The following is a 12,859-nucleotide window of genomic DNA, read 5'->3' as shown; positions in this document are numbered from 1 at the left end:
GTATCAGGTTTGGGAGGGCATACCCTCCAGCTATATCCATTACTCTGGTACGTTCATATGTTGTTCCTCCCCAGGCTTATCTGCATAAGCACCCCTGGATGCATAGGCATCCCTGATCCAATATACAGGGACTTATACACAATTCCTGATGCTACAAAACTAGGTTCAGTCACTGAGCTGTACATATGTAGTCCCAGTTACACCATCAATAACCTCTTTGGGAGTGAGAGAGGGAGCCGGAGCAAGAATCAGTTTCTCTCTCTTGATGATTAACAGTATTGCTAGTTTTCTGGCCAGGATTATATACTTGAATCAAAGCCAGTACCACATTTCATTTCCCTTAGTGGCAAAGCATTTTCACTTCACTTCCTTGTGTTTTCTTATTGGTCAGTATAGCTGTCATGCAGTAGTGTAGTAAGAGGGAGGACAAAACAATACACGAGGCACTGCAATGTGCCGTGTACGTGGTCCTTCCCGCTTGCCACTGGAGCCATTCTGGGCAGCAACAGCAATGTAGGCTCTCACGGAACCAAATGGCATCTCCTGCACACTGCTATCACTGCTTTGAATGGCTCCGATGGTGAATGGGAGGGCCCACTTACACAGCATGGTATTCCGCCCCCCCCCCCAGCAATGCTACTGCTATCATGACAGGCAGCTCTAAGGGAGGATGATCTAGAGGCTTCCATCATTGATCAATGATTTTCCATTTTAATCTTGGTTTTGAGGTGTGGGCCTTTTCATTTCTTTAGAGTGTATTTTTTCACTAGTTGATGTCCAAGGTTGCAAAATATCATCCTTGATAAAGTTCAAAAATGTCCTGAATTTCCAGGGACAGAAGCGAAACAGGCTTATATCTAGAGTAAGGAGTAAAGGGGAAGACAAAACTTGTGAAAAGATTGGCTTTAAAGTGGACGGAGACACAACCTCCTCCCCTTCAGCCTCCAGTTTCATCACTCTTCAGTCGAAGAAGAGAAGCCTCAGGTGTAGCCTCAGATCCTTTAATCACTTGAAAATGCAAAGGGAAAGAAAGCACAAAGGACTGTGGGTATGAACCTTGTGCCAGACGTTGCAGCAGGAGTTCCTTCTCCTGAAGTTTCTATATGTATTTTTGAAGAGGTTACAAATCTCAGTTCCATGTGGCTGAGCGAGACAAATATCCCTAAGCCATGGTGATTTCCTTTGCCTTTTTTGTCTTTTTTTAAAAAGCAACACTTTTCAACATATCCTCTGATGCTCGCAGGTTTAAACCGTTGGCGGCTCAGGAGGTGCATCCTTGATGCTTCTGTTTGCTAGAGATAGGGTTAACCCAGCCTTGTGTTGCAGAGTTGCCAAATATGAGACTGTTGTGCTGAACCACAGAAAGGCTTGTTCTGGATAAATAACAGCTTCTCACACAGAAAATGCAAGTGGATCATTCTTCCATTTGATGCTGAAATGTACCAGTTCCCTGGCAGCTTTTCAACAGGAAAGTAGATACATCTGAATGCCCTGGTTTCTATACTTTTAACCTCTCTAGACCTTTCGCCTCTGCTTTACTTACTCTCATTTCCCCCTTTCTGCCCAAACTCTCTCTGCCTCTTCAGTAGCTTCAGATATGAGTGATTGTTATTGCATTGAGAATGCTGACCTTGGAAGTTTAAGTGGTCTGAGATAACACACCAAAAAATGATCTGGATAAATCGCAGATTGGAAGCACAGTTAACGTTTTTTCCCTTTTCAATTTTGCAGACAAGTTTAGTTCTCTTCAATACAATGAAACTTGACTGTGCCAACCATACAGCAAGATGAGTGCAAACTGGCAAAGAATCAATATTCTTTGCAGATCCAGTCCTGACCTGTGGTGCAGCATTAGTCATCGAGGCAAAATCCAGGGTCTCTCTGGGAATCAATTATGCTATATCAAAAGTATATTGTTTGGTCTGGACCTTTCATTGCTATCTCTTGACACATATATATACTCAGAAACGAAGCACTAAAATAATAACTAGGGAAGAGAACACAGTCCAAACAAAAAGGCAGCTTATTTCAAAATGGGTGGTGTATTCCTTTGCTGAAATTTAACAACCAAGCTGGAAATTGTGGCAGGAGTTTTGTGTCTTAGGGTGCAATCCTAACCAATATTCCAGCACTGACCTAGCTGCAGTGCAAGCCCAAGGTAAGGTAACAAACATTCCCTTACCTTGAGGAGTTCCCCCTTGACTACCTCCCACTCCAGGATGCAGTGCACACCACATCTGCACAGCTATGTCAATGCTGGAAAGTTGGTTAGGATTGCGCCCTTTGAATGTGGGCTACCACTGAACATTTGCAAAGAAGTGGCCTGGGTGCTGAATTCAAATTCAGAAGGAGTGGAACAGGTGGAACCCTTTCTCTTCCTGCCACTTCTTCTTGACAGCCCTTCCCCTCCCAGTTCAACCATGTGATCTATGGTGGGAGCTCAGGCAAAGAGGCAGATTTGAAATTTTTTTTTTTTTGCAAAGAAAGGATAAATTTTAATCTTCATTTCTGTATTTCTATGTTAAAAATTATTTTATTAAAATTATTACCTTACCTTTGAGGAGGCCTCTTTTTTACCTCCCCCCCCCCATTGCAGGATGCAGTGCACACCCCATTGGCACAGCTGCATCAGCACTGGAAGGCTGGATAGGATTTGGCTCTTCAACAGGATTAACAGTCATTCCTCTTTCAATGAACCCTGAGAACTGTATTGCTGAGTGCTAGAGTACTAGAGAACTCAAACAGAGAGTTCTGAGCACCATCACCGAAATATGGTTGCCAGGATTATTTGATATGAAATCCAGAAAGTCATGTTAGGGTTGTTCATTATATTTCTACTTGGTGTGTTCTGCTGGAGTGAATAACTGTTTGCCTTTCTTATTACACGTGTGTCTACTTTTCCATGTATATCTTTCTGTGTGCAATGTCTGCATGTAATTGAGCATCGCACCTTCACTGTTTTGCTTCCACTAAGATCATTGCATTCTAGAGCTTAAAAATGTGCCTCTCAATGGCATGTGTGATGAAGTGCTAATTTAGCTAACAACAGGTTTATTTTTATTAATATTTATACACTACTTTTCAAAAAAAAGTCCTTCACGAAGCGGTATACATAGAAAAACACATCAATAAATGGCTCGTGATTTGATGGTTCATGATCAGAGAGTTACCAGATAATCCAATACTGAATGTCATATGAATGGAAACATTTGTAATTGATGGAGGGAGAAAGGCTTGAGGGCATAAAAAAAATGACAACCACACATTTAATGTCATGCCTGTTTTGTTGCCTCTTAGTTCAGTATTTATCACGATGCACTCACGGATGTGCCACTGGATGTCCCAGGTGGCCCCTCCTACCTGTTCTTCCAGGTGCCGCCATTTTGGATTTCGCAAAATTCCTTGAGATTTGGGCAGTGCCATCTTGGATCTCATGAGATCCAAGATGGCAGTGCCTGGATGAGCCAGGAAGAAAGGCTGTAGGGGCTCCAGGACCCTAGTAAGTTTGGGAACAACTGCCTTGCAGCCCAGTCCTATGTATGTCTAATCAGAACTATGTCTCATGATAGTCAGTGGGGCTTACACCCAGGTACATGTGGATAAGATTGTAGCCTCAGGCTGAAATCCTATTCATGTTTACCTGGGAGAAAGCCCGATTGAATATAATGGGACTTACATCTGAGTAAACATGCACAGGATTGGTCTCTCAGTCTGTTGTCGCAGCAACAACAAAGGACCTTGCTGACCTTAAAAACTCACATTTTCAGCACATAATCATGCATCTGATGAAGTGGGTGGCTGATCCACAAAAGCTGATGCTGAAATAAATCGGTCTCTCTATTGTGCTACAAGACTCTTCTTTGTTTTTGATTCAATAAATTCCGCTATACATTTGTGTGGCTGCTGTACTCTTCATCCCTCTGGCCTCCCTGTGCCAAGACACAATGCTGTTATGAGAGGGAGGGGCGGCAGACGTTTACTTTGTATAGCTTATTTCCTAAGACTTGTGAGCCTCTTAGGAGGAATGCTATTATCAGTGGCATGAATGCGCAGAGTTAAATTTATTCCCAGGTATTATCACTTCCCCTGTTGCATTCCCCAGTGCTGAGCAAACTGAATGTAAGGGAAAGCATTTTGCTCACATTACCCTCAATAAATGGGCTTAACCACAACACAAATCTCATAATTCACCTCTTCAGTCCCAGTAGTTACAGGACAAATCCACTAGATTTAGCAGTAAGCCTTAAATACACCTCGACTAACAGACATAGGAAAAGTTATGGTTCTGCCATCCTTTACCTTTATCACTGATTTCTTGTTGCTATGGTTTCAGAGATTTCATTGATATCATTTTTCCCCCTACTCTCACTCTGGCTAATGAGCTTTTATAAATACTGTATCTTGTACTGCTTATTACTGGTCTGCAGGCCTGAAGTGAGATTTTTACCTTAATGTATGCAATTGTACTTAGCATTTCTGTGGCACTTTCTGAGTTTGTAAAGTGTTTCATGTGTATTACCTTGATGTCATCCTTAAAACGATCCAGTAAGTTATATAAACACTTTTATCCCCATATTGCAGCTAGAGAGCTGAGACTGAGGCGCTGAAGGCACATAGAAATTTCACAAAAGAGGCAAGATTCAGACCAGGGAAGCCCTGTGTCACACAGCTCAGTCTTCTTCTTTCTTTCTTTCTGAAACCTTTATTGGCATATCAACACAACACAATTAACACTTATACTTTACAATTGTCATAACAATTTGCACAACAACCCAACAATTTAAAACAAAATACCAGAATTATTTAAATTCTGACAACGTGATTTTAAGAATCTCAGATAAATAAGCAGCAACAGCTGCAGTTAAAGAGTCACAAACATCACTCATGAACCTGGAGAGAGTAATATCAGAAGGGGTTAGGTCAGAGGAAATCCAAGAATTTAGGTAATGATTACGAATGTCAAGGTGTACTGGACAAAGAAAGAGTATATGAAACAAAAAATCAGGCGACTCGTGACAAAAGAGACAGAGCCTTTTCTCCTGTGGAATGTTAAAAAAACGGCCAGAATGAACTGCCGAGGGGAAAATGTTAAAACGAGCTAACATAAAGGCTCGCCTATGTAACGGGTTGGTTAATGTATAAAAATAATTTGATGCATGATTAAAAGATGGGGCCAAGCCAAAAGAAAGAGGGGAACAAATAGGGTTAATACACAGCTCAGTCTCTACAGTTCTATACTATGCCAGCTCAGTGTATGTTCTTGTTGATGTTCTAAACAGCAAAAGAGGAAATGGATTCCCCCTATTCTGTGATCCCAGACTGGACAGGATGATGATGGTCTAGGGTACAACCACACTTAGAACTTCTGATTTTTCTACCTCAGAAAAAGATATCATAGTCTGAAGAAGGATCCGAAAAGAGCAATACAAATATGTAGACTCTGGATCTTACGAAAAGTCTTAAGAAAGGGAGACTTTTTCTGTTATGATGAAAATCATAACAAGAGTTTTGAACAGTGTGAAGAGACTAGAAAAAAGGAAATTATTTTCTCCCTCTCTGTCTCATAGCCATCCAATTAAATGAACTGGCAGTATTTTCTAGATCAATAAAAGGAAGTCTCTCTTTTTCTTGCGATGCATCATTAACTGATAAAAGACATTTATATATGCCACCATATATGATGAAGCCTTCAAACATACTGTTGGTTAGGTCAGGACTTATTTTACACTGATGTGCCAGAGTCACAGCGCTGAGTCTTGAGTCAAGTCCTGAGTCTCTGCCCCCCCGTGACGAGTCCCAAATGAGTCATAATGGGAAGCCATTACAACTTGTCTGGAACTGTTTTTCAAGTCATTTTGACTTGAGTCTGAATCTTTTCTAGAAACGAGTCAAATCATGAAAGCAGCAAAAAAAAAAAAGCAACCAAGCACACACACAAAATAGAGTCTCATGCATGCACACAAGTGAGTCTTGAGTCTATTCAAGTCACAAGTCTTGAGTCAGCTCTGAGTCATTGGTGCACGTGACTCAAGTTGTCCACAAGTCGAGAAAACCTGATTTTTTACACTCCAGTCTGAGTCCCAGATCCAAGTTCCCACCCACCTCCCTTGTTTGGCAAGGATTACTTCTCGAGATACCATCTTCTACAAGTATCACCACTACCACAAGAGACAGCAGCTATTTCCAAGACTGAGTGACTTCTCCCTCAATTGGGGCTTTACTCTGCATCTGTCTTCCCCCAAAATATGCCCTTTTTCAAAAGGAGAGGCAGCTGTACCACCACATCTTTCCCTCTGGTGTGCCACTGACCCAGTCACTTCCACTACTAGCTAGTAGTGCCATGTGGCACTGGCATTGGGGCCCAATATCACCTGCCACATTGTGGAACACCATTAGTAGTACTAGTTGTACTACTAATTAAAAAGCACTGGTTATCAGTAACTACTCCTTTGTGAACATCATTAAAAAGCTTTTCCTCATTGTATAACTCCATAGTATAATGCAAATACAAAGTTTTATATCTCCCTTACCCCATGTGTCACCTAAAAGTGTGAAACTTATGCTCACCTGTACCTTCCCTGGCATGCAAAAGCCCATGTGACTGAGTGATGGGCAAGATAAGGTGCATTTTAAACATTGCTTCTATGTGATGCACTCTCAGTGGGAAAGAGCTCACAGTGATGCTCACATCAGGATGTTAACATTTAACCAGCCCTTAGATGATTGCGTTTCTAGATTGAGAAGGCCATGATGCTATTGCCACACCACTAATAGTATCACCTGTATTTTGTCTGGTTTTGAGCAATTTCGTATCGAGCAGATGTGTTTGTAAACTGATGGATTTAATGATGTGATGAGATTAAAAATGAAGCCTAATTACCCCAGCATAGTTAACCCTTGGAATGCTTCCAGATGTGCCAGGGGCTATGCCTCTCCAATCATGCAGGTTAATCACTTCCAGTAGTGCATCACTAAGTGATCCCACATCATTGGATACCTAATTTTCTCAGTATGGCAGACAGGTAGCACAGTGTGCCTTTAGGGGACAGTATCTTTGGAAGAAAGCACATAGCAAGATACCGTAGCTCGGAGCTACCCCTTGCTATTACAAAAGGTCAATGGCAAAGCTTCACATTTTAAAATAATAAAATCTCTATTTAAGAAAGGCTCTGAGAAAAATGGACAGCACACCGATGCTGTGGCCAGCATAGCACTCAGCTTGAGTAACAGTACCAGAAATCCCACTCCATCAAATATAGAAACCTGACTCTCAGCTCAGTTAAAGTATCTGCGACATGTCAAGCTGTCCATCCAATTAACAGGAAAGGGAGTAAACAGAATGTGTGATCAAGGAAAAAGCAAGATCTAACGTTGAAAAGTCTTGAGGAAGAACACACAAGAAACAGGCACAAAGAAAAGAGAAATGAAAAGTACAGAAAACATAGCTAGGAGTTAAGAGTAATGAGCATGACAACACTCTCGGCAACAGCAGCAAGTCAGAGACACATCTGGACCATCAAACAGATTCCAGGTGGCAGGGGTGCCATTTCTGGCTTCAGTACTGGGAAAGTGCAAAGGTAGCAAGGGGTGGCAGAGAGTGAAGACTTGTGGCTAAGTTGGAGGTCCTACTTTTGGATATGCATTCAGTACTAATTTTTTTAAGCAGTGTGTTTATTTTAAGAGCATTTGATGTGGTTGCTTTTCTATAGACCTTGCAACAGCAGCCACAGATGTGTAGGGGTTGCTGAAGAACAATCCCAGTGTCATATGGAGAGTGAGGAGTGGGAGACACTTTCCTTGCCCTCTCTAAATGGCACATTTGGTGGCTTTCTCTATATGCGGACACATCAAGAGCCACTTCACACTTTATGTCGCAGATGGAGAACATTACCTCAGAGAATGGAGAAGAAAAAGAAGTAAAAAGAGGGACCATGTGTTGAAAGAAAAGGAAGGGCTCAGGAGAGCCCAGCTGTGTGGAAGCTATCGAAGCATCTGAGAAACATCGTTCAAGTCCTAGTCAAGCTCTTTTGTCTGTTTTATAGATTTACCCTACAGTTCAGTTAAAGCATCTGTACTTTTGAGTAACATAGCACGAATGTGTCAATGGGTACAAATATAAAATGGCTGGAAAGTCTGGAAAGTTCTTCTGTGTTGGGGTTGGAATCTTACAGCCAGAACCGTCCTGTGCAATTTAGGGAAGGGTGAGGAGTAGAAAAGAAGGTGGAGGCAATTTTCAGTAGCAGGAGTAAGACTTCTTGTCAAAGTCTTCTTTGGATAGTGCTAAATGGTTGAAACCTGCCACCACCATTTCACATGACAACCCTCAGGTCACTGGTACAAAATCTGTTGACATGACTGTTTTTCTGGCACTAGAGAGATTTGGGCCTCTTCTCATGGGGAGCACAACATAGAAGTCTAGCAAACAAATACAACATGCCCTGAGCTCTCTTGCCACTCTCTGCCAAACCATCCTGAGTTTTAAAGCATTTCTGTACATATAATGGTGAAGGTTTCTACCACCACTATGAGCCAAATCTGTACTAAAGGGCTGTCTCTGTAGGGGTCTAACAATGAGATGATTACAAAGATCACCTCAGATACTGAAGAGATAGCATTCATGTAAATCCCTTATGAGGCTACAAGCATTCTTATGCAAAATAGAAAGGGAAGTGAACAAAATCAGAGGAACGAAGGGTGATAGTCTGTCAAATTAAATCAAGTCTTCAAACGGAAATTAGTCTTTTGAGATCAGTCCAAAATACCCTTCTCCTTACAAAGGCTTTTACAGTTGCTGGCAGTAGTCTGCTCACAGCTGGATTCCATGGGCCCATTCCTATGCTCATTTATGCCATTGTAAATTAGGAGTGGCCCACTTTAGCTGAGTGGCGCTGAACGGAGAGGATAATCAGGCCTTCTGATTTTATTGAAAGGTTATCACTGGGTTCAGTCCCAAATGTCATCATCTTCATTCCTTCTAGGTAATGCTGTCACATAATTAATAAACCTGTTACAGATGATCTTCCACTAATTAGGAAATGCACTTGTTCTACTACTAATTAGAGAATGACTCTGACATTTGAGCTGACTATCTGTCAAGATTTTTTCCCTTCCCATTTTTTGATATTGAACTATTTTCCAGTAATAATCATAACTGTGAGGCCTGGGTAAAGGGTGCGTCCCTAAAATAAAATCATTTTAGGGATAGTATACGAGAGCAGAGGCAACAGCCCTGACTTGCCAATCATATTGCATAATCTGTTCTAGTCAGGGTAGCATCTAAAAATGATCTAATGATCTGATCTAAAAATTATGTTTCTTACAGTCACAATATTCTCCTGTATGAAGATGGCCATGCAGTTGTTGCTGATTTTGGAGGTGAGATTTTGAAGATTAATGACATTTCCTTCTCCCCCCCTTCAATGGGGCAGAGCCTGAGGTGGTCACCAGAGGTGACAGACTGATAGGGGTGCTAAGTGCCCACATCTTCCCACTCTTTGGGTTCTAAATGAAAGAGAAGTGTGGAGGGGAGGGAGTGGTTGACTAGAGTGTCCTTCAAGGTAGCTCAAGGGAGGAAAGCAACATTTGACTGACTCTCTCAGTACTTCAACTCTGTTGGGGGGGAAGAGAAAAGATGGAATAATAGTGAGGGCATCAAGTGCTAGACTGATTATGAAGCTATAAGGAGGTTTATCATCTGGTGTTCTGCATTTTCTGAGTTTAATCACATTTCCATCATGTGGAGCAATCCTATACATGGTTGCCTGGAAGACGGCCCACTGTGAGCAACAGAATTTTGTTCCAAGTAATTCCACAATGGACTTAGTTTAGCCCCTAGTATATTTTACTTTGCTTTCTATTATTGTACTATGTGGTACAGATTAGTTGCTGGCAACCCTCAGGAATTTTCTCCTAAAACAATTCCCTATCCTATAAGAAAACATTGGTGTGATACAACTTGAATCCATTTGCTTTTTACTAGTGACATGCTGTAATGTGACTGATTATCTGAGTCCTAATTCCGATGTGCTTCCCACTTCAGTTCCATAATGTGGACATTGCTCAATGCCAGGAAAGATGGATAAAGGCTGAGCCAGGGAGCTGCCGGGCAGCAACCCGGAGACTCATTTTAAAATCACAGGTGAAGTCTTCTGCTCTATCTGTGATTCTAAAAAACATCTGTTGGTGGCTATCTGGCAATTTTACTTACCTGCCAACAAGAAACTCATAGATTTGCAGAAACATGTTTTGGTTTGAAATAAATCCAACCTTTTAAAAGACCAGAAAGAAAGGGAAATCTAAGGGTGACCAGAGAATTTGAAAGAAACGTGCATGACACCATTGTCATGCGCTATTAAGTAGCTTGAAATGGGTCATCCATTTTTAGTGGCAAATCTCCATTCTGTCTGTTTGAGGGTCTGATTATCTGAGGTACTGAAATACAAATATCAGTACCTTTTCACAAACCTTTTAATTAGAGTTATATGTTACAAAGCATGCCATGGAACCCATCTATGTCATTGCATTTTATCCTGCCTTTTATACCAGTGTTTCTCAAACTGTGGGTCGGGGCCCACTAGGTGGGTCGTGAGACAATTTCAGGTTCCCATTCATTTCAATATTTTATTTTTAATATGTTAGACTTGATGCTCCCATGATGTATGACTGCATTTGGGGAAATGTTATAGACCTGTACTTTTTACAAACTACTATGTGTATTCTTTTAACAATGATAGTAAAGGAAACTTACTCCTGGGTATCTGTGGGACTGTGAGTAGGATTGCAGCCTAGGATAGTTAAAAATTTTCCTGCTTGATGATGTCACTTCCGGTCATGACATCACTTCCGGTGGGTCCCGACAGGTTCTCATTCTGTCCTGGTGAATCCTGGTGCTAAATGTGTGAGAACCACCGCACAATCCACTCCTATCCTTGGCCAACCTGCAGGGTGCAGGGCTGCCAATGCAGTGTCCGCTGCATCCTGTGGGCTGGCAGGGGACCAGGCTAGCAGGGAGAGATAAGTAAAGTGTTAATTACTTCCTTTGCTACAGCCTGATTCCCATAGGACTCATCAAATCTACACCAGCTCTCTTGCTGGCATAGCCTTGAGGAGACTTCTAGGGGCATGTCCAGGCCAGAGTGCAGGCATAGGATCCAGCAGATCCCAACCTGATCTGCCCCTACCCACTCCTAATCTGCCTCGAAAGTGGCCCGGGTGTGTCAGCCGGGGTTTCCACCAGACAGGGTCTGTCAGCAGCTGATCTGTGGGTCACTGTTGATGGCACATGGCCTCCTGGGCCTTGCACTGGCACCAGGCCTCTGTAGATTGGCAGAGATGCTGCTGTGATTATGGACTACGCAGTATGCCGCTGAACCTTGGAGTCTGCTAATGTACAGCACCAATAGGATTGGTCCCACAACTATATACGTAATTTTGGTTCTTCATTCTTTCACATATTTTTATTCACCTGTATTCAGTATTTATTTTTGCTTATTTAGAAGTTTTATTTCCTTTCTTTCCCCCTTTTAATCCTAGAGTCTAGATTTCTACAATCTCTGGATGAAGACAATATGACAAAACAACCAGGGGTTTGCCTTTTCTTTCTTTTTTCTTTTTGTTAACACATAATTACTATCAAATTTTTGTGAAAATCCAGTCTTAAAGCAAGTAATAAGATTAGGATTTTCTTTTGCCAGACTGCATGCTATTGTCTAATGACTATTCAGCTTTATATCTTTTGTACGTCAATTTTTGGTAGGCTGCTTGAGATCAGCCTTTATGGTAACCAAGATTATTGGGTACAAAATGTTCTCTCTGCTTTGCACACACAAATGAGTTTCCAGGCTGCATCAGTAATCAGCATTAATATTTGCTTCTTATATCAGCATTTGCAGTTCAGAATCGTCTTGTGATTATTATGGACGAGCTCCCCCCGTTGCTTGCATTGTAATTGCCTCAAATTTGACAAGTTTTCCTGGAATGCTCTCGATAAACTTCTTTCTTTTTTATTTTGACTGAAAAAGTTCAGGTTCTGACCACCCTGGGGAGCTTTTCCCACTAGCCCTCCCCAGTGGTCCTGCCCTTACCCACACAGTTGACCACTGTGAAATGGGAAGGGGAAGCAGCAATGGGGGGAGCTGGCTTACATAACCGGAGGCCTTGTAGGCTTTATCTTTAATACCTGAATGCTCTGAATGTCTTGAGCATAATAATAATTATACAGTGCTTTTTGGTTAAGCAAAATGCTTCGCATGTATTACCTGAATGTAGTCTTTACGACAGTTCTGTAAGGTACGTATAGTGGGCCCTCCTCGCCCGTGGATTTGGAACCTGCGGATTTGACCCAACACAGATTCCAAATCCACATTAGGAGGGCCCACAGAGGATCTCACGGACCAACCAGAAGTTGCATCTGGTGTGATGGTGAGAAGTCTTCTGAGGTGTGGGGAGGTCTTTTGAGGTGTTGGTTTAGCAATAACTAGAGGTTCCTGACAGAAGACTCCAGCAGGTCTTCTGAGGTGCAGGGCAGTTATGTGTGACCTCCCTGCACTTCAGAACACTGCCAGGTGTGACTGGAAGGCACTTACAGTCAACATCCAGTGGTTGGACCACAGATGTCATTATCACCTGTTTTCAGCATCCTCATGGGCTCCAGGAACGAAACCCCCATAATGCAGAGGGCCAACCTTATTATTAGCTCCATGTTGCAACAGGAGCTGACAGAAAGGACACCTAGTGAGTTTGTAGGAGAAGTGAGATTCATACCAGAGAGGTTCTAATTCACAGTTCAGTCTCACACCAGCTCAAACAAACGTGCATGAGAATGCACTGTCAGTCTAGGAACCAGTACAACAACATGGAC

The 12,859-nt window shown here is 42.1% G+C and overlaps 1 protein-coding gene across 1 annotated transcript in view; it reads left to right on the top strand.

The window, feature by feature from the left end:
* Positions 1-12,859, top strand: part of TNNI3K (TNNI3 interacting kinase) — a 204,810-nt gene that overhangs the window by 127,453 nt on the left and 64,498 nt on the right. The window contains exons 19-20 of the mRNA XM_066623520.1: positions 9,323-9,375; positions 11,533-11,585. Of these exons, the coding sequence (XP_066479617.1) occupies positions 9,323-9,375; positions 11,533-11,585 (106 nt within the window). The remainder of the gene's footprint in view (positions 1-9,322; positions 9,376-11,532; positions 11,586-12,859) is intronic.

Source organism: Tiliqua scincoides, chromosome 4 (genome assembly GCF_035046505.1).
Source record: "Tiliqua scincoides isolate rTilSci1 chromosome 4, rTilSci1.hap2, whole genome shotgun sequence".
In the NCBI taxonomy this organism is placed as follows: domain Eukaryota; kingdom Metazoa; phylum Chordata; class Lepidosauria; order Squamata; family Scincidae; genus Tiliqua; species Tiliqua scincoides.
Note: the sequence above shows the minus strand (reverse complement) of the source record. Positions and strands in the feature narration are given on the sequence as shown.